General features: G+C 44.3%; 1 protein-coding gene across 4 annotated transcripts; it reads left to right on the top strand.

The window, feature by feature from the left end:
* Positions 1-250: 250 nt before the first annotated feature.
* Positions 251-20,813, top strand: rfx1a (regulatory factor X, 1a (influences HLA class II expression)). 4 transcript variants are annotated; one of them, XM_080009353.1, is made up of 18 exons: positions 251-389; positions 4,835-5,213; positions 6,710-6,819; positions 6,958-7,053; positions 8,976-9,064; positions 9,321-9,702; positions 11,274-11,455; positions 11,932-12,051; positions 13,023-13,150; positions 13,283-13,401; positions 13,678-13,787; positions 14,100-14,251; positions 14,987-15,084; positions 15,597-15,746; positions 16,473-16,681; positions 16,954-17,107; positions 17,492-17,537; positions 17,667-20,813. In XM_080009353.1, exons 2-18 carry the CDS (start codon positions 4,856-4,858, stop codon positions 17,825-17,827), a joined length of 2,664 nt encoding a protein of 887 aa, XP_079865479.1. In that variant the 5' UTR covers positions 251-389; positions 4,835-4,855; the 3' UTR covers positions 17,828-20,813. The 4 variants fall into 4 exon arrangements, with proteins under 4 accessions (XP_079865479.1, XP_079865478.1, XP_079865476.1 ...); XM_080009352.1 differs by having other exon boundaries at positions 8,967-9,064; positions 17,670-20,813; XM_080009350.1 differs by having other exon boundaries at positions 8,967-9,064.
* The last annotated feature ends 1,871 nt before the right edge of the window (positions 20,814-22,684 follow it).

The following is a 22,684-nucleotide window of genomic DNA, read 5'->3' as shown; positions in this document are numbered from 1 at the left end:
TTGCCATGACGGACGCGCGCATCCCGCTAACGGCAGCGCGAGGCTTTGTATCGACCCGGTCCTCGGTCCTGCCTCTTTAACGGCGCCGCGACTCCTCGGCCAATCGGAGCGAGGCAGGGGCGACGCGCCGCCAATCGGGGCGCGGTGGGCGGCGGCGCGCGGCGGCGCTCGGCCAACCGGATCGCGGCAAAGGGCGGGGGGAGGGGGCGGGCGCAAAGCGAGCGGGTAGCAACAGTTGCCGTGGTGAGGACGGAGCCACAGCCGCGGTAGCCCTGGCGACAAGAACCCAGCAACCAGGATCAACAACAACAACAACCCAACCCGTAGAAACTGTAAAATAATAAAAAAATAAACAGTTGACCGGCGGGAAATTCACTCGGAAGCCAGAGGTGAAGTTCTAAACATATTTGAGATGTTTTGTTTCCATGGGAAAGCCCGCTGCGCTCCTTTCCCCGCTTCTTCCAGCCGTAGTACTGTGATGTGGGCTAACGTTAGCCCGCTAGCTTCCGCGGCCCCGACGAGGACCGGCGGCGGGGGGCATTCCTCGTTGGTTGTCGCCGGCCCCCTTCGTGCGGGTCGCGGCAACACGAGCTGCGCCCCCGCGCCACCGAGACGCTGCCTTGGATACGCGCACTCGGCGGGCCGTTGTTATGGCGATGTCAAATGCAACGGGAACAAAATGGCGGCCGCTGTGGGGAAACGCTAGGTTGCTGGCGCCGCTGACGTTAGCCAGCCCGCTAGCTGCCCAGCGCCGAGAGACGTGCACTTACTACAACACTGCGCCATTTGAAGGATATTCTACTTCGATCGGCGCGAATCCACTGGCCCTTCGGGGTCCGCCGCAGGGCGACGAGCGCCCGTAGCATCTACACACACATCGGCTCAGTTGATCAGTCAGCACCAAGCAAGACGCACATCACCTGGTTCAGGGGGAACTTGTGATTTCTCTCCGACAGTTTCAAGTTACTTTAAGGAATTGACGTCGTGTGGGCACGCAGTAGTTGTAATATGTAGTAGTTATATGCAGTAGTTGTAATATGTAGTAGTAATATGCAGTAGTTGTAATATGTAGTGGTAATATGCAGTAGTTGTAATATGTAGTAGTAATATGCAGTAGTTGTAATATGTAGTGGTAATATGCAGTAGTTGTAATATGCCGTGGTTGTAATATGTAGTAGTTATATGCAGTAGTTGTAATATGTAGTAGTAATATGCAGTAGTTGTAATATGTAGTGGTAATATGCAGTAGTTGTAATATGTAGTAGTAATATGCAGTAGTTGTAATATGTAGTGGTAATATGCAGTAGTTGTAATATGTAGTGGTAATATGCAGTAGTTGTAATATGTAGTAGTAATATGCAGTAGTTGTAATATGTAGTAGTTATATGCAGTAGTTGTAATATGTAGTAGTTATATGCCGTAGTTGTAATATGTAGTAGTTATATGCAGTAGTTGTAATATGTAGTAGTAATATGCAGTAGTTGTAATATGTAGTGGTAATATGCAGTAGTTGTAATATGTAGTAGTAATATGCAGTAGTTGTAATATGTAGTAGTTATACGCCGTAGTTGTAATATGTAGTAGTTATATGCAGTAGTTGTAATATGTAGTAGTTATATGCAGTAGTTATAATATGTAGTAGTAATATGCAGTAGTTGTAATATGTAGTAGTAATATGCAGTAGTTGTAATATGTAGTGGTAATATGCAGTAGTTGTAATATGTAGTAGTAATATGCAGTAGTTGTAATATGTAGTAGTTATACGCCGTAGTTGTAATATGTAGTAGTTATGTGCAGTAGTTGTAATATTTAGTAGTTATATGCAGTAGTTGTAATATGTAGTAGTTATATGCCGTAGTTGTAATATGTAGTAGTAATATGCAGTAGTTGTAATATGTAGTAGTAATATGCAGTAGTTGTAATATGTAGTGGTAATATGCAGTAGTTGTAATATGTAGTAGTAATATGCAGTAGTTGTAATATGTAGTAGTTATACGCCGTAGTTGTAATATGTAGTAGTTATATGCAGTAGTTGTAATATGTAGTAGTTATATGCAGTAGTTGTAATATGTAGTAGTTATATGCAGTAGTTGTAATATGTAGTGGTAATATGCAGTAGTTGTAATATGTAGTAGTTATATGCAGTAGTTGTAATATGTAGTAGTTATATGCCGTGGTTGTAATATGTAGTAGTTATATGCCGTAGTTGTAATATGTAGTGGTAATATGCAGTAGTTGTAATATGTAGTAGTTATATGCAGTAGTTGTAATATGTAGTAGTTATATGCCGTGGTTGTAATATGTAGTAGTTATATGCCGTAGTTGTAATATGTAGTGGTAATATGCAGTAGTTGTAATATGTAGTAGTTATATGCAGTAGTTGTAATATGTAGTAGTTATATGCCGTAGTTGTAATATGTAGTAGTTATATGCAGTAGTTGTAATAGTTATACGCCGTAGTTGTAATATGTAGTAGTTATACGCCGTAGTTGTAATAGTTATACGCCGTAGTTGTAATATGTAGTAGTTATACGCCGTAGTTGTAATATGTAGTAGTTATATGCCGTAGTTGTAATATGTAGTAGTAATATGCAGTAGTAGTAATATGCAGTAGTTGTAATATGTAGTAGTTATATGCCGTAGTTGTAATATGTAGTAGTTATATGCAGTAGTTGTAATATGTAGTAGTTATACGCCGTAGTTGCAATATGTAGTAGTAATATGCAGTAGTTGTAATATGTAGTGGTAATATGCAGTAGTTGTAATATGTAGTAGTAATATGCAGTAGTTTTAATATGTAGTAGTAATATGCAGTAGTTGCAATATGTAGTAGTTATATGCCGTAGTTGTAATATGTAGTAGTAATATGCAGTAGTAGTAATATGCCGTGGTTGTAATATGTAGTAGTTATATGCCGTAGTTGTAATATGTAGTAGTAATATGCAGTAGTTGTAATATGTAGTGGTAATATGCAGTAGTTGTAATATGTAGTGGTAATATGCAGTAGTTGTAATATGTAGTAGTTATATGCCGTAGTTGTAATATGTAGTAGTTATACGCCGTAGTTGTAATATGTAGTAGTTATACGCCGTAGTTGCAATATGTAGTAGTAATATGCCGTAGTTATAATATGTAGTGGTAATATGCAGTAGTTGTAATATGTAGTAGTAATATGCAGTAGTTTTAATATGTAGTAGTAATATGCAGTAGTTGCAATATGTAGTAGTTATATGCCGTAGTTGTTATATGTAGTAGTAATATGCAGTAGTAGTAATATGCAGTAGTTGTAATATGTAGTAGTTATATGCCGTAGTTGTAATATGTAGTAGTAATATGCAGTAGTTGTAATATGTAGTGGTAATATGCAGTAGTTGTAATATGTAGTAGTAATATGCAGTAGTTGCAATATGTAGTAGTTATATGCCGTAGTTGTAATATGTAGTAGTAATATGCAGTAGTAGTAATATGCAGTAGTTGTAATATGTAGTAGTTATATGCCGTAGTTGTAATATGTAGTAGTTATATGCAGTAGTTGACCTAGAAACAACAACATAACGCCAACAGAACTGTTTTTCACCACAAAAAGGAAGAAGTTCCGGGTCCCTGTGGGGTTGTAAGGACGGGGTTTCTTATCCTCTGGACTGAAAATGAATGGATTCCAATGTTATTACGAGTGTGAGTGCGGATGTGCTATACAAAACCTCAGAGTGAATTTGGGGGGCTAGGAATTAAGCTGCGAACGGAGGGACCGGGAGAGTCCTTATGTTTTTAAAGTGCTGGGACAGCGTTGGTTTGTCGCTTTGGATCAAGTGGCAACAGGGTTAAATCGTCTGAAAAAGTAGTGTTGGAAACGAGAAACTAGAGACAGCCACGACTGCAGCACGTCAGGTGGCCCGATCGGGAAGGGGCGTGGTCGGGTACGAGGGGGCGTGGCAGTTTCCCTAACTTTTTTTCCTGGCACAGCAAGCCACTATCCCTAAAACCCCCACAAACACGTGTAACTTTGCTTAATATTGTGCATTTTCTTATGCAGTGCGACACTTGAGCTTGTTAGTATGAACACAGCCGGTATCCTGGCTGGAACATAGGAGTTGGAGCAGCCTTGCAAATTTGATCTGGCAACACAAGCACTGATTTCCATTATTTATATTTTTAAGCGGAATAATTGTTTCACGGCAATTGTTTGAAGTGGTTGAACACATATCGTAAATATACATAAAGTATTAAACGGTACATTGCCCTCCTATAATGCGTCATAAAGTACTACTGCACCTTGTTTCTTTACAGATGAGTGCTACGCCAGAGCCTGATTACAATGAAATACTACTCTTGGTGTTACTAGCTCGGACTTTAGCATTTGCTGTGTGTGTGTGTGTGTGTGTTTGCGCGCGCTCACATATCAGGTAATGGGACACCGAGTGCTTTTCCCTGTCACTCCTCCCCCATATCAGCACACCGTAACCATTAGACAAACCTGATCAATTCCCAAAGCATTTCACCAGTGAACGTGGGCAGATTTATACGAGTATGCAGAGTTACCGTTCATCCTGCTTGAATGGAATGGACCAGCCTCTCAAACGTAATGAAAACAATGTGATCGGATTGAGCTGTAGAAAAAGCATTCTATACAGTGCATTCGTGGTCATTATTGTATTTTAAATAGTAACAATAACATTCGTTTTATGATACCTAATCTCACATGAATAATATTTTTAATGCTTACAAAGATTGAATGTTGGTACTCTAGTGTCTTTTATCGGTAGTATTGGTGGTATGTTGGTACTCTGGTCTCTTTTGCCAGTAATGTATAATAAGCCTTGTGTTTCATCGTCAGTGGTGATTCCCAGGTGACGCGATGGCCACCTCAGGCTATGTGGGAGAGATCCAGCCAGCGGCTCAGACCCAGGGGCCCGGTGTGACTGTGACAGCGTCTGGGCACACGGCCACCTCCTCTGCCACCACCACTCAGTTTCTAGCTGAGATCCAGACCACTGTGGCCCCTCCCGCCACTGCCACGCCAACGGGTCAAACCACTTCTGCTGAGCAAGGTGCGCTCAATGGCGCCCAGAAGCCGCCGGGCACCAGCCAAGCCCAGCCCGCAGCCCAGGCCAAGCCAGTGCAGACGCAGTATGTGACGGCAGAGATCCAGGGCTCCCCTACGCAGACTGGGAACGCCCAGAGCACGCCGCAGTACATCGTAGTCACTGTCACAGGTAAGGCACTATCCTGTACCCCCTCCTTTTTTTCCTGTTGTTTTTTTTAATTTATTTTTTTTTTTAAATTTTTTTTTTTTGGGAATAGTACGATTCACATCATAAATTGCTAACACATAGCGTTAATAATGTAAAAAAAATCCTTTGCATTTATCAATAGTGTAATAACCAAATGCGGTAGAGCATTATGTAACCCTTTGCATTTTTATATGCCCTCTATATCTCAATTTTGTATATGTGCTATTTTCAATCTCTTTTCTTATTGCTCTGTTCCTCATGCTGCTGTAAAACTTCAGAATTTCCCTTAAGAACAAGTTTGGCTTGGTGTGACCATTCCATTCCCTGCTCATAGTAGTGTCTAACTCCTCCATTTAATGTCACCTCTTTTATTATCAATGTTAAAAGCAACTGTTAAGAATTTGAAAATGTTGAACTCAAGACTCAAATGAGGACTCAGTCTTGAGAATGAATGTAGAGCAAAAACTGAGCAAATACAGACAGGCCACCACCACCGTTCTTTTATTTTAAATGTTTTTCTACAGCACTCCATGCTGAAATACACCCTATATTTTTGACTGATAAACGTTTTTTGCACCCAAAGTTCAAAATGCTGAGCTCTTTTTAAATGGGGCTTGGCAACTTGTTTGTGAAACTATAAAAACTTCACTATCGTTCTGCCTCTTGGCACCAGTAGCTTTTTGACGAAGAGCGGAATGTGTCCGCTGTCTATAAAGTGAAATCCTCCTAAAAACCTTTGTTTGAGTGGTTCATGTTCACGTTTGCTCTCCATGTTATCGATGCTTAATAAAGCTTATTCCAAACCAACACGAGGCTACCAGCTTTTGAAGTCTGTGTGTGTGTGTGTGTGTGTGTGTGTGTGTGTGTGTGTGTGTGTGTGTGTGTGTGTGTGTGTGTGTGTGTGTGTGTGTGTGTGTGTGTGTGTGTGTGTGTGTCTGTGTGTGTGCGCGCCGTAGCCACATGGCTGCATGTGTTGTGTGTGCTGTGTGACAAGTAAAGAATCTTCTTCTGCGTCTTGTCATCACTGGTTGTTGCTTTCCCTTATGCACCATGTTCAATGGCCAAGCACATCCTCCATTTCCGTTTTGGAGAAAAGTAACTCTTGGGCTGGGTATTGGGTGGGATTTCACACTTTGGTTCAATATGATACAAAGGTACATTATTCTATTCAATCTCATATTGATGCGAATCATGCGATGGCTCACAATACAATTCTAAATTGATATATTGACATTTTAATTCATAATAAGAATTGCTGCCTGCTAACTTTTCAGTGCCACATCTACAACTGATTCAGTCTATCATAGAAATTTTATATTTCAATTAATTTGTGACGATGGTGGTGTTTAATTGAAATAGAAAATGGTTGCTCAACTTCCAAACAAAGTATCGATATTTATTTTATATGTATTTATTTATGCATTTACTTCTTTTCAAAGCCAGCCTTAATGACTGCCCCCTTCGTCTCTTTGCTCCAGAGGGCTCCCTCCATTCCAGCGACAGCGTGTCAGACTCCAGCCCTCCTCCGGCCGTGATCCAAACAGGGGTTCCCACGCAGGTGGTTCAGCAGGTGCAGACGGCTCAGCAGGTAAAACTCAGACACACACATGCACGCGCATACGCACACACACGCAACAACTTTCTGTCATTTGCGTTCACTCACTTAACGCATGCGTAGCGGCTGTAGTCCGCCCTGACTTGTGTATTTCTGTATCTGTTTCACCAGCGCTCCGTGGTGCAGGCCACCTCTCAGATAACCAAGACTGAACCCGGGACCCAGCTCACCGTCACCAGCCTCCAGCCTGTCCACATCAGCCCGGAGGTGACCGCCACCGGAACACACTCATATAATCACAATCACAATCTGTTCATTTGGGCAAGTACATTTTGGCCAAATGGACAAGGAATTTGTAGTCTTGGTAAAGATTGGTGCATTGTTTTACCGACAGACAGATTAGTAGCATAAAAAAAGCTCAGCTTTCTAAAAACTCAAATCCACAAAATTATACAGAATGTGTTCTATATTGAAGGTAAATGTAAAAACCTGTGGCAGGGCCTACGTGGCAGTGTGGTTCCAAGTATAAACTGTAGGTATAAATATAAATATAGTTCGAATATTTCTCTACAGGATGAATACATATGTATACAAAATAGGGATGTTCCTAACGACTGATTTCCCTGACGTTTAAACGGAAGTTTTAACTTACACTTGTTGACTAGTCTTAAAGTCCTGAAAACTATTGTGTACATTACGAGAGCCATTTGAAACGGTTAATCACATTCTTCAATAACCAAATTGTATCTTAAATGTCGCTGCCCAGGCGTAGTTCACCGTCTGTCGGATATATCGCACATGCTCAAGCTCCACCTCCTGACGGACCGGGCAGAGGAGGGCCGGTGATGTGCCCAAGCCCCGGGGGGAGACGGGGAAGGCGCAGCAAGTAACCGAGTCCGCGGTCCCGGGAAGCAGCGAGGTCAGGGCGGAGGGGCGCTGTAAAGGCGGCGGCCATACGGGATCCCGGGCGGGGATGGGGAGGACGGCGCGATTACGACAAGGGGTCCTTTGCAAGGCGACGCCGACACCGGGAAAATTATCCGAAAATGAAATTATGTCATTACGTCATTTAAATATGTACATTAACAAAATAATAATAATAATAGGGCCTAAAAAGTTGAACCGACTAGTATTTCTGGTGCTGACTAGCGAGGGTAGCAACGTTTAATCGACTAGTCGACTAATCGCGCACGTCCTTAATAGAATGGTATTTACATGGATAACGATGGACGAGTTAGGTTTGAATTATAATAAGATTATTTTTTATTAATATAGTTATTACAATTATATTGCAGTATTATTCCAATATACTTTTTTTATGTATGTATGTATATTGTGTATTCAAAAGTAAAACTAAATGCAATTACAAGGTAATTCTAAAAGCAGAATACATAAAAACAAAATAAAAACCAGTTTGTGTGTAAACTGCACTGTAGATTGAGATTGAATTCAGATTGCCTCCACCTCACCACTGCAGGGAGTCAGCGTCACTCAGAGGCAGAGAGCTAGGGAGGAGGTTCAGGAGGCAGTACAGCAGGGAGGCACCAGGAGGCCTCTACCACGGCCGTTATGTGGACCAACCTCCGTGCTTCTTCTTCCACCCTCCATACTCCAGACAGCATAGGTCAGGGCCTCAGGGGAGACGGCTGGCGTAGACTTGAAGTTCTTTAATTAGAGCTGTCACAGTTATAACATACATGCGTCGCCAATTATTTTAGCAGATCGCGATCAATTTGTAAGATTCTACAGTCATATGTTTCCAGGCAATTCTAAGGGTAATTTTAAGACTCCCATGAATCAAATGCAAATTAAGGGGATTTCATCATTTGAGTTGATTGATTGAAATGACTGCACAATTTATTTATGTTCCAATTTTCCAGGAAAACTTGCTCTTATTCAAAAAGTGGGTGTGTATTATTACACTATTATAGACTATATATCATAGTGGCATAAAATGAGCAAGAAATATTAATTGTCAACTAAAGTTCCATGATTGTGACAGCCTCAATTGTAAGTAAAAAGAAGCTTACCTGAATAAGCCTAGGATGGTTTAAAACATATAAAGAATTAATATATAACACGCACGCGCGTGTGTGTGTGTGTGTGTGTGTGTGTGTGTGTGTGTGTGTGTGTGTGTGTGTGTGTGTGTGTGTGTGTGTGTGTGTGTGTGAGCCGTTCAGGTGCAGCAGCAGTTGACTCAGGTGCCAGTGCAGCATGTGTACACCAACCAGGTGCAGTACGTGGAAGGGGGCGACACCAGCTACACCACCAGCACCATGTAAGAGACGAACACATATCTGTAGTTCGCTCTCTTGTCACTTGAACAAAGACAACATGATGATAAGCATTGTAGAGCGAACAAAGGAGTGCAATATCAAAATGTATCGTTGTTTGCGTCCATGGTGTGTTTCCATTTAAACTTTGTTAAAGATATTGTGAATATTTAAGTCTGCTCTGGTATCAACTTGAACTGTGAGTGTATCGTTGCACCCCTGCTCACTAATGCTAACTCCTCCCTCCCCGCCCCCATGCAGCCGTTCGGGTAGCTTCTCCTACACCGACGCCCCCCTCTACACCCAGACCACGGCCGCTCAGTACTACGAGGCCCCGTCCGCCTCGGGCTCCCAGGCCTCGACGCCCGGCACGCCCCTCACCGTGTCTGTGACCACCGGTGCCACTGGCGCCGTGTCCATGTTCGTGGCTCAGCCCAGTAGCGCAGCGGGTGAGGCCGCTGCCACCGCGGTGGTGACCGCGGGTGGGGGCGCAGCCAACGGGGCAGGGGACGCGGCGGGTGCTAACGGTGGGGCGGCCGGCAGCTACGTAATCCAGGGCGGGTACATGCTGGGCGGCAGCGCCGGGGCTGCCGGCGCCAACAGCCAGAGCTACTCCCACACCGCCCGGGCCTCCCCGGCCACCGTGAGTATTACCGAGGGGGAGGAGAGTAGCGTGCCGTCGGCAGACAAGAAGGTATGCAGAGGCGCCAAGCGCAGCCAAATCTCCGCCCGGTCCGTCCTCATCACCACGACCCGTCTCAGCGACACACGCCGATGAGGCCGCTGAGCCGTTGTCCAGTGGGAAACAAAGCAATTTCCATAACCAATGTTAGAAATGTTGCAATAAATAGAAGGTAAATTATTCGCATTGCCGTTAACCTTTTACCCAAATTTCTATCTTCAAATGTTCAATGTCAGAGATGGCTCTGCTACATTTGGTAGTCATGTGTTATTACACTGTTATAAGCTATCTTCAAGAAAAGGTCAATTATTTGAGATGATCACAATTGTGAGATGTTACAATCACATGTTTTTACACAAATTCAAGGGTGAATTTTAAACCAATGTTAGAAATGTCACAGGCAGACGATACACAATTATCTATTAAATTGTCAAATGTGATTAGTTTGGAGACGTACGATCTCTGAGTTGTGTTTTTACCATTCCCTTATTGCGTGTTATGCTGCTTAAAAGGTGATTCATAAAATTGTATCTTAAACTGGGACCTGCTCCTCACAGACAACAAAGCCACGGCCTCATCGTGTTTCATATCATCACGATGTATGTGACAACGGGTCATTATTTATCTTTTTAATTTTGCCTGAAATAACAGCAAACCTTTTGCAATTTTTTGCCATCCCCAATTTCATCATATTACCTGATGTGATGATGGTAACTTTATGTTCCTGTACCACATGGTCATTAAATCATCGCATACCAACACTGTACGCCACGGCACGCAAACGAATACGTGTGTGTTTCCATTGTTGAGTGAGAGAATGTGAATGCGAATGTGAATGTGAATGTGTTGGTTTGTTACAGAGTCTGCGTTTGTTGATGATTCTGCAGTTACGGGCACTTTTGGCTGTGAACAATTTTCTCAATCAAAACCTCTTGAAACACCACGCTTACAGCGTCATTATATTCTACTCCGCGTCTAGATATAATATTGGATTATGGCTGCACATTTACTGTACAGGATGTTAATATTTGACATTTGCTACATATAGGAAATCATAGAAATAAAATATAATTCCCAACACATCGTTACAGACACTCTTTTTGTATGTAAATATATTTTAATACTTGGGATTTTGGCAATAAGATTTTAAATTAGTAATTAAAACTAGTGAAATTGAGGGATATAATGCGTCTCAAAATTGAAAAAAATATGTTTTAAAAAGCTCTTCCAAAGATTCTAACGTGATTTTGCGTTTAGCTTAACATATAAAGAAGAAACACAAAACAGCGATATCATGATTGCTGAAATCTTCCCTCCTGAGACAAAACGTCCCGTGTTTGCAGAATTACCCATATACTGTATATTTTATTGAACAGCAAAACATGAGTGTGTGCTTGTGTATTTATACAAATTTAAAAAGATGTAACGTGTGTGCTTCTGAGCATTTCCCTTGCCTTGTTAACTCTCTCTACTCGCTCCGGCAGGGTTTGCTAACTGCTCCAGCCTCTCTCTCCGCCCTGCCTGTGTGTCAGGTACAGTGGTTGCTGGACAACTATGAGACGGCGGAAGGAGTCAGTCTTCCTCGCTCCACGCTCTACTGCCACTACCTGCTGCACTGCCAGGAGCAGAAGCTCGAGCCCGTCAACGCCGCCTCCTTCGGGAAGCTCATCCGATCTGTCTTCATGGGGCTGCGCACACGCCGTCTCGGCACGCGGTAAAGCGGAACACGGAGAAACAAGCGCCATATTGGGGAATTTGGCGACTCATTGTCCTGCAAACAAATGCAATTTTATGTTCATTTTCTGCTTCTATCGTAGTATTTGCTAGTTACGGTGTAATAACACACGTCCTTCTTTTGAAGAAAAGCCATAAATATCGGAACATGAAAATCAGTGTTAAATTGCCTCAACCCAGCTGATGCAAACACCTTATTTACATTTTATTTATTTTAACATTGGCTAGATTTTGTGTTTTGAGCGTCACACATCTTCAAATGTAATCTTTATTGGCCATGTTTTTTTCTGTAAGTCAGTAAAAACAAAAACTGGAATCTCGTGCAAAGTTACACGGGAATAATCGTCTATGCATTTGTTGATATCCTAATATGAGACCAGACACCGACTGGAATTTGGGTTATTGATTTGGATATTCATCAAAAAATATTATGATATTTGATTTTGTTGCTTGCAGGGGTAACTCTAAGTACCACTACTACGGGCTGAGGATTAAGGCCAGCTCCTCCCTGATCCGTCTGATGGAGGACCAGCAGCACCTGGCCATGAGGCAGCAGCCCTTCTCCCAGAAACAGAGGTACCTACACAAAGATCTCTTCATCCAGAGTCTCAAAATCCTACAAAAATCACAAAACATGTTATGTCTTAAACTCAGTTTACGACATAACAGTTACAAAAGACAAGTTAATGACTATTTAATTTCATGATGACCTATCTCTTGATAATAACAGTTTTCACACCGCAGGAATTTTTTCATAGTTCTAAGAAATTTTTTGGAGGAACCCTCCCTTTTTTGTGTCCTCACTGCAGGAACTAGGAACAATCATAGTTCTTAGAACTTTTTTAGCTCCTACTCCAGGGCAGGGACTAACCAACACGAGAGGAACATCTGTGACGTAGGTGCACGGTCCCTTGCCCCCGGTGCAATTAGGACAGTCCCCCCAGTCGAGTCACATTGCTCTGGGTGCGGACTAGGCCACGTACAGGGCGGTAATAAAAAAATAATCAATAAAAATATAAAAAAAACAATACAAATATTTTTTTTATTGTAGATGTATTCATTTCATTTATTTTAGTTCCCAATGTTTCATGAATTAATTAACGCGTGCCCTGTAATCCCCGTGCCTTACAAAAGTGGGAACTAACTTTTAAATGACGTCTTGTAGATGTCATTGAGTGATATGAGTGAAAATTCAGCAACTGGATTACTTATTTCTCGCCTCAAAGTTGTTCAGAAACAAATTTTAGTTCACAGATAATTTGAAATAAGTGAAAGTTATGGAGTAAAGACAACATGGAACAGGGAACTCACGGTGAAACCCCATTGGATTGCGTCACTTCAACATCACTTCAGAGTTCCAGTGCGATTACAACCAGAAAAAAGCCTTTGACGGTATTTAGTTCTCGGGGGACCTCCCGCATTCCTAGTTTCCCTCAGGGAGCCCCCAGAACTGTTCGGTACGGAAACGCCTATAGTGTGACTGCTGAAGCGTTATGCAGTCTGGTTGGATGGTGGTTGGTTCACACTCGGTGTCGCTGCTCCATCAGGTTGAAGCCGGTGCAGAAGGTGGAGGGGATGACCAACGGCACAGCAGGGGGCGCCGGCCAGCAGCAGCAGGCTGGGGGTGGGCTGTCGGACATCAGCGCCCAGGTCCAGCAGTACCAGCAGTTCCTAGGTGAGGATGATCCTGGTGACGGGCCACACGTGTTCACTATGAAATAATGTTTTTCCGATATTCCCAAGCCTCAAGTCCAACCTGCTGTGTGAGCGGTTTCAGTGTCTGAACTCCAGCTGTCTCTGTGACCAGACGCATCCAGAGCGCTGCCAGAGTTCCCAGACATCGACCTCCAGGGGAAAGCTCTTCCTGAGGGCGTCGAGCTGGAGCACATCAAGAGCTTCCAGCTGCTCTACAGAGAGCACTGTGAGGTAAACAGACAATTTGCATTGTGTTGTTTACTGTATCATGCTGTATTTGTTTCTGGCAGGGAAATTACTTTTCCAAATGTAAATGACTCTGGCTGTTATGGGAAAAAGGTGCAATTATATATATCACACATTTGATTAAAACAAAAAACATACGTGTATTGCTTGTAAGCTCATTACTAAATCACTTCTTTTTGTGTGTGTCGTAAGGTTAAAAGCAACAGAGCAACAGAGCAACAGAGCAGAGCATCGCAGCCACTGATTTTCTCCTCATTTCAGGCGATACTGGACGTGATCGTCAACCTGCAGTTCACGCTGGTGGAGACCCTGTGGAAAACATTCTGGAGGTTCAGCCAAAACCAGGCTGGAGACAGCGCCACACTGGCTGTGTAAGAGACGCACACGTCCCAGATGATATCTAGTCTCATATCACAATATAAATATTTAAATGATATATCACCCAGCCCTACTATCTAGCACAGTGGGTCCCAATGTGGGGTCTGGGGAGCCCTGGTGGTCCTTCATGATGTCCCCAGCAAAATTATTTCATTTCCAAGACGTAAGCACCGTTGGACTTTGGATCCTAGTTTTACTGATACCTCCCGAACTACACTACACACTACTGCACACCCGGTGCCGTCTTGACGACTATCGAACAATTAAAAACGGTTTAACCTTCCTCTCGTATCGTGCTTCCGCAGCCATGATGAGTCTGAGAAGCGCCTTCCCAAGTCCTGCCTGGTGGTGCTGTGCAAGTACGACCCTGTACTGCGCTGGAGCCGCGACTGTGACAACAGCCTGTACCAGGGCCTGGTGGAGATCCTCATCCCTGATGTGCTCAGGCCCATCCCCAGTAAGGAACCAGCACCACACTGGTTGGATGAGATGAATCCAGGTGTTCAGTGTTCAAAGTCAAGGTCCAAAGAGCTACTTTATAGTGTTTTGCTACCTATTATTACATGTAAACAGTGTCTATATGTGGTCATTTTTCATTTTTCGGCTCTGTGCCAGAGCAACATCAGAAAAGGAACATGAAGGAAGGTTCATGCTCTGACAGAGCTGATATGTACTGTTGCATCGCAACACAAACGTCCATGTTTTCTGATTGAAATATCCAGGGATGAGCATTCCCACTCGATGTCGCGGATTCGAGCGGTTCGTCTAGTGATCGGAAGGTTGCCGGTTTGATCCCCGGCTCCTCTTGGTAGCGTGCTGAAGTGTCCTTGAGCAAGACCCCCCCCCCCCCCCAACTGTTGTGCGTTCCCCGGTGCATAACTTTAACCGACCTTCCATTGTGGAATACAGGACTGAATCAATGGCCTTTTTTTAAACTGTGCCATTAAAATTTATTAAAAAGTCTTGAACCGGCATGCACTGATTAATATAAAGTCTAAATAATATAAAGCGTTTAATTTAGAGGCTAAATAATGGTTTTGATATCCAAGCATAGTCATCTTACTCAATTATGCAAGGACGCTGAAGTAGTGGGAAATGGCTGCAGTGTCTTCCACATTAAACTCAATTTATTATTTATCACACAGGCTATTTACAGTATTATCCTGACCTTGACATGACTTCCTGCTCCCAGGTGCCTTAACTCAAGCCATCCGCAACTTTGCCAAGAGCCTAGAGAGCTGGCTGACGAACGCCATGATGAATATCCCGGAGGAGATGGTTCGCATTAAGGTAGTGTGTGTGTGTGTGTGTGTGTGTGTGTGTGTGTGTGTGTGTGTGTGTGTTTGTGGAGAAGAGATACACTATATTTACAGATCAATATAAATATAGAAACAAAAAAAAAATCTATAGTAAGTAATTAAACTATAAAAATTTGAAATAGGGAAAATATATATACACAGTACATAATGTTTAAGAATAAAAATATAACATGGTACAACAATATATCTTATAAAGTATGACATTGGATGGTGGATGGGGATGGTAGCTCAGGAGGTAGAGCTGGTGGTCTAGTAATGTAAAGGTTGCTGGTTGGATCCCAGGCTCCTCCTGCTAGCATGCTGTAGTGTCCTTGAGCAAGACACTTAACCCCTAATTGCTCCTGATGGCTGCGTCCGTCGGTGTTTGAACAATTGTAAGTCGCTTTGGATAAAAGCGTCTGATCAATGACTAAATGTAAATGTAAATGTAAATGTGACATTGTGTATCAGGTTATTTGTTCATGTAGAGTTCTCTGTCCACAGGTGACGTCTGCCAGTGCGTTCGCCCAGACGTTGCGGCGCTACACCAGCCTGAACCACCTGGCCCAGGCGGCCCGCGCCGTCCTGCAGAACACAGCCCAGATCAACCAGATGCTGTCCGACCTCAACCGGGTCGACTTCGCCAACGTCCAGGTCCGTCTGGGATCTTTGGCTTGAAAGTTGATCGCTGAACGATACACAGTTAGTGTGTGAACTGATTCCACTCATATTGTCTTGACTACGTAGCTCAAGCTTGTACCCGCTTGATGAACTTAATAATTATTATGTCCCTCTCTCCGGGCTCCACCGCCCCCTTGTTGCAAGGGTGAATGGGTTTTCCCTGTCGTGCCCTCTCTGGGAAACCACTGGAGCAGAGCTGTTCCAAACTGCATCGCATACAAACGGAAATATTCTGCCTTGCAGAAAAACGTGAAGGTTTTGCTGTTTTTATTGAGATTTTTGACTCGAATTGTGCTCTCATACTATTGTGTAACCTGATTCTGCCGCCTCATTACTGTGACGAGAGTATTGAAGCTGTGTATCAAGTTTCATAACATTTTGAAGTGTATACTTTGTGATAGAGCTGGAGCTTCAGATGCTTTCTCAAATAGAATTCCATGCAAAGGGACCCTTCGTTCATCACGAGTAATAGTGTGAGCCGCCGTATTGCCCTTACACCAGGTCTGGTAACTCTGCAAACTCGGGCCAGAGCGATCAGCGCCAAGAGTCCGATTTGGAATTCCGACTTCAATGGACGTTTCATTTACACTTCTCAGAGTTCCGACTCTAATTGATTCCAGCGTAAGCCCTGCCCATCTCCTGTCCTCCGATCCTCCTGCCCTCACCCTGCTTCTGCCCCCCCCCCGCACCCCCCTGCAGGAGCAGGCATCCTGGGTGTGTCGCTGCGAGGACCGCGTGGTCCAGCGTCTGGAGCAGGACTTCAAGCTGACGCTGCAGCAGCAGAACTCTCTGGAGCAGTGGGCAGCCTGGCTGGACGGCGTGGTGTCCCAGGTCCTGAAGCCCTACCAGCACAGCCCCGCCTTCCCCAAGGCCGCCAAGCTCTTCCTGCTCAAGTGGTCCTTCTACAGGTAGGTTTAGTGTAACACTCCAGTACCAGTTTTCAGGACTTACTGTCCTGCTTTTGCATCCTGTGATGTTTCACTGGATGACGTGTGACATCCTGGTACTTAGATGCATGCTGTGGTTAATATTCATATATTTATTTATATATTTGGGACATACTAACAACACTCACACCCTGCTTTGTGAACCAGGTTCTTTGCTCGTCAGTGACTCCAGGTGCAGCGGTGTAGTTTCTCCGCACTGGAACATTTATCCGGGTGGTGTTTCTCCCCTCCAGCTCGATGGTGATCCGGGACCTGACCCTGCGCAGCGCCGCCAGCTTCGGCTCCTTCCACTTGATCCGCCTGCTCTACGACGAGTACATGTACTACCTGATCGAGCACCGAGTGGCCCAGGCCAAAGGAGAGACCCCCATCGCTGTCATGGGAGAGGTACACACACACGTTTAGCCAAAACAAACCAGTCAGAAGCAAAAAACAAGCAGAGGTGTGATTGTTCCACGCTTTCAATCAAAACTTTTGTATTGTAACATTTCTGAATCATTTAGACCTCACTCCTCCATTGTTATCCATGTCCATATGATTGTTTACATATTTATTCATCCTGTACGGAAATATCCCAACTATACTGTCAATACCAGCAGCCATACTGTTACTGAGAGCACATTCTGTATATTCTGTATATAGATTTAGTTAGTTTTTTTAGACTGTAAAGTTATCTTATATGCTTCTTGTCTCCTTGGCTGTAGTACGATGCACCAACACCTTGTATGTGATGAACACATTCTGTTTCTGCTGGTTTCTTCTTCCCTGCAGTTTGCCAGTCTAGGCAGGACACTGAACCCACTGGATCCTGACAAAGGTAACTTAACCTCTGTCTGTCTGTCTGTCTGTCTGTCTGTCTGTCTATCCATCTCTCTATTTATCTTATCTTATCAAATTTTTTCTTATCTTATCTTATTTGATCTCATCTTATCGCCCTCTGTTCCAGAAGAGGAAGAGGAGGAGGAGGAGGAGAGCGATGACGAGGGCCAGGAGCTGTCCCTCCCCTCGGACGGGACGGGGCTGGGGGAGGAGTCCCTTGAACCTCCAGCCAAGTTGGCCCGAACGGACCAGAGGGTGCTCTTCTCCACCGGCTCTGCCGACAACTGAAGAGCGGCGACGAGCCCCACCCTCCCCCGGACACGCGCAGAGTCCTGGATTCTGAATTCTACACTTGATGTGACATTTAGATGTTGAGAGTCTGTTGATACACACGAATACGAAACCGGCCTACTTCTAACTACGCACACACACACACACAAACACACACACACACACACACACACACACACACACACACACACACACACACACACACACACACACACACACACACACACTAATTCACAAATGTCACAAAATGCCTGTGGGTGTTTGGCATCGCTGTAAGAAGCACAGGCAAACGAGCAGCTACACAATCACCAGTACGGCATGGAGCTGCAGCTCCGCCAGCGACCGGGCGGAGGAGCGTCTCGTACCATTTTAAGCAAAAGGAAACGCAGAGTGGACGCCTCGTCGGGCGTCAGATTGGATGTTTTAAAATGAGCTGAGGGCCTGTGGTCTCACCACAGCGGTGGAGACACGGCGCTGACGTCAGGGCCTTCTTCCGAAAGCGTCGCTGCAGTGTTAAAAAAAAAAAAAAATCCTGAAGATATGAATGAATTTCTATGGAAGAAGACGGGGACTTTGGGTAAAGAACTGCTGCTCGAACGGTGGGTGGGCCGGTGGTCACCGAGCAGACAGCGAGCGCACGCGAGCCGTGCACTGGGAGACGCACCTGGAACGGACGGCAGATCATCAGTCAAAGTGGCTGTTTGTGTGTATGTGTGTTTTTAGGACTCTACTGTGTGTTACCCGTATGCTTGTGTGCTTCACCGCCGTGCTGTTGTTTCTCGCCTGAATGTACGTGTGTGCGTGCGTGCGTGTCTGTGTTGTAAGGGACGAAACACCCTGCTCAAATACGCGACCGCCCGGCCTCCGCGCCGCCAACGCAGGGTCTGCTCGTATGAACCAGACGCACACCAGCGAGCCCCCACGTCCCTGCGCAGGTAAAACACCTGACTCCGCCAGGGGGCAGTGGAGAACAGATCCGATCCGCTTCGTAGAATCACAACCACAACATGCAGACCGTTGAGGAGTATTCCATGTCGTTGAATCGCAGGTTGAATCGCTAGCGGAGGAGAGACGGGCAGTGTCTAAAAACGTGTAAACAAACGTGTTCGTCCACTCGCTGGAAACAGAGTTCAACGCCCACGTTAAGCGGATGAGATTTTCAAATATAACGGACGAAGTAAACTACGAGGGATATGAGCTTCGATGGGTGTCGGAGGCTCTCTGAGTGGTTTCCTGTTGGTGCTCACCACGGCGGGGGGGCTGGTACTGCAGCTGGGGAGCTGGTACTGTAGCTGGGGAGCTGGCGTCCCGCAGGGCACCTCCACGCAACACATCCATGACGGAGCGTCTGCGTACTTACGCGGGGTTTGTTTCGGCCATAAATGTGCAGCTGTGGTTGTGAGAGTTTTAAGTCGAGCCAAATTTTGGCTTTTTTATGTTTTGTTTTGTTTCCAACTCTGTGGATGTTTTCCAAGGCATTGAGATATACATTTGGGAGAAGTGTGTAGATTTCCTGTTTGACTTTATTTGCCTGTAAAAGAAAAAAAAGAAAAGTTTATGTTCCTGTCACTGTTCCTACGTACTGGATAAACCTGTGGCTTTGGATGAAGTGCTCCTAGTGGTCGCTGCAAAAAAACAAAAAACAAAACAAAAGAGAAGAACCTCACTCTGCTGTGTGTTGGACATCTGCTTCTTGAGGGGCGTGTGTTCCACGTGCTCGGTTTCTGTCCATTTCACTGGTTCCTCTGTGGCCTCCTTCCTTCCTTTGACATATCATTCGTTTTGCCTTATTTAAACCTGTCCTTTCCATTTCTGTGCCAACATTGACTGTTTCATACTCACTTTAATTGTTGTTTTCAATATCTTTGTTGTTGTTTTCAAAGGAGGGCTGTGTTTGACGGAGTTAGAATAGTAGTATATATAAAAAAACACATATTTATCCACTATTTTGGTTTTGTCGTGACACTAAGTGAACCTTTCTGTGCCGTGTTGAGTGATGTGTTGTCACACGTTGTGAGCATCCTTGGTGTGTGTGTGTGTACGTGTGTGTGTACGTGTGTGTGTACGTGTGTGTGTGTGTGTGTGTGTGTGTGTGTGTGTGTGTGTGTGTGTGTGTGTGTGTGTGTGTGTGTGTGTGTGTGTGTGTGAATTGAGTGCATGTCTGGTTTGCAATCCTCACCCAATGAAATTTCCATACGGACGCTGCTTCTTTGCACAGACTATTTACTATTATTTAAGACTTTGATACACACTGTATATTCTGAAATGTTGTTTTTTTTCAATCTGTCGTTCCTCTGCCTTGCGGTCTCTTGTGATTTCCTTGTGGGTGGAGGCGTGAGGTCACAGAGGCCACGTGCGTCGCTCGGTTCAGCCCCGTGAGGAGAGCGAGCGGCCCGGCTGCTCTTCCCGCACAGTCCTCCACCAACACTCGGTGTTTCCAGTCACCGTGCTTTCATCTCCTGCTTCTTACCTCTCTGCCTTCCTGCCAGTGGTTTTGTATTGCATCATGTGTAATTTTTCCTTTTTTTTAATCTTCGTGTCAATCACCATCAGTGTTTGTGAACATCACATCTCTCTCTGAGTGGTTCATCCACTTTTTTTCAAAGTCTATAATGGTGGCGGTGCGTCTCTTGGAACGCCGCTGCTAGCTCCAGACCAGCATGTTTTCATTTTCTTTGCGACCCCCTTCAGAGGGTCAGCCGCTACCACAGCTGAGTACATATCACTACGATCTTTTTATTGATCTGCAGCTTATAGGATGGCCCTTCTTTACTCTATAAAAAAGATGTTTTGTCATTTTTATAGTGGTCTGTTTCTTATGTACAAAAACATAACAAATAGGAAGGAAAAAAAGATGTCCAGTGGCAGTGTTTTTTGAATTTGGTCAACTATAAGTATGATTGTGCCTTTGGAGGTGGTAGAATGCAATTCAGATGTTTTTAATTTTAAAGATGTAAATTAATTAAAGAAATTTTTAAAATTGTGCCCTGTGCTCCTCGGTTTGTATGTGGCGTGTTCTCGGATTCTCACACACACACAACTAAAGCAAAAAACAGAGCCCTTGTCAATTACATTTCAACATCCGTCAGGGTCTCTTGTTAAGTTTTGTATCATAGAGAAATAACACCAAAAATATATTCTCTCAAAGGAAAACCATCTTCACAAGGTGTAGGGAGTATTCAGACAAGAAATATGTTTTGAAATGTGATGGATTATAAATGACAGCAGAGAATTAACTAAAAAGCTTCAGGTTAAACAGTCACATTGTGCTGCTCACACCTAGTGATCAATTATGTTCAATGAAACTGGCGATAGTTTCCCCTCAAATACTGTACTGTACTGTACTTTGCTGTCCCTAGTGAAATAGTACAATTATTGACTTTATTATTTTTTAGGAAATACCACTCAGACTCAAGGTATTTGCTGAAGGGGAATAATTAAACATTTCCAGATAATTATTCTTTTTTATTCATGCTGATGCAATAAATGTATAATTTTAGAATATTGTACACTTTATAGTCGCTTTATTATCACTAACATCGTGAAAATAAATTGTTTAAATATTAAAATACTACCGTGATCCATTTAAATTGTATTGTTATGTATTTTTTTAGTTATAAATGCAGAGGCAACAAAAACAAAATATAGTCACGGATATAAACTGGAGCACACCATCAATATACACTTTTAAACGGTTCCACGTGTTTCATCCTCCACATTCCGAATGTTTACACATCAATACGTTGTTTCATATTCATAATTAATAAGTCAATATCAACGTCACCGCGGTCAGTTCCGAGCTCGGCCGCTGCGGGGCGCTGCCCCCCCCCCCCCGGCGGCGGGCGGCCATCTTTGGCGCCGCGTGACGTCACCGGTCTCTGATTGGCGGAGGCGGGCGCGGGTCAAAGGTCGCGTCTGTTTGGCGCGATTTTTACGTGACCGCGTCTGGCGCGAAACCTCGAGTCGAAATAAAGCGAAAAGGGACCCGGGCCCCGGCTGCTCTCCGCCGGCCCCCGCTCCTCTCCGCCGGCCCCCGCTCCTCTCCGCCGGCCTCCCGTGCGACCGCGCCGTTCGCGGTTCCCCAACCGGACTACTACGCTGTGCAGCCGGGATCATGTTTCTGCCGCTTTCCGTGCGCGGAGGTGGGAAGAGCGACGACGAGGGAGCCGCTGCTCCGAGGAGAGGGCGAAGCGGGTGAACACTGTTGTCCCGTTCTTATCCGCCTTTGGAGCCACCGCGACCGGACCGACCCGCTGCAACACCGACCGGCAAGTTGTCCCGCCGTGTCTGGGCTTATTTCTGTATCTGTTCGAAGAGGGACAGGTGTGCGTTCAACAACATCCAAACAAGTGTAAATGTACCCGAGTTAGCCAAAATGCTAGTTTTCATCGGCAGCCCCTTTGCCTGGTGTTGCTTGGCACCCTATAATAATAATAATAATAATAACAACAATAACAATAATAATAATAACACATACAATTAATACACTAGGTACAACAGTTGAAAACAGTCTACTGCATCGGGATAAAAATAATACACAGCTCAGTGAAACGACATGAGCGGACACTCAGAAAGCAGGTGCAGGTCATGCTAAAGGTGGATAAGAACAGCGTCAGTGTTGACATTGTTGGTTCTCAGTAAAAAGCCGTTTTCTAAACATCACCCTCAGATCAATGATGGGATGGAGACTGATCGTGGCACTGGATCCCATTCTGAAGGGAAAGGCTGTTCACTTTGTGTTGAATGGGACCAGAGTTTAATGTTTCCTACTGAGGTTCTGGATCAGTTAATTGATTTAACTTTTTATTGTATATTGGTTTCACACATTTAAGAAATAACAGGAAAGGAAAACAT

Source organism: Zeus faber, assembly GCF_960531495.2.
Source record: "Zeus faber genome assembly, chromosome: 11".
Taxonomy (NCBI): domain Eukaryota; kingdom Metazoa; phylum Chordata; class Actinopteri; order Zeiformes; family Zeidae; genus Zeus; species Zeus faber.
Note: the sequence above shows the minus strand (reverse complement) of the source record. Positions and strands in the feature narration are given on the sequence as shown.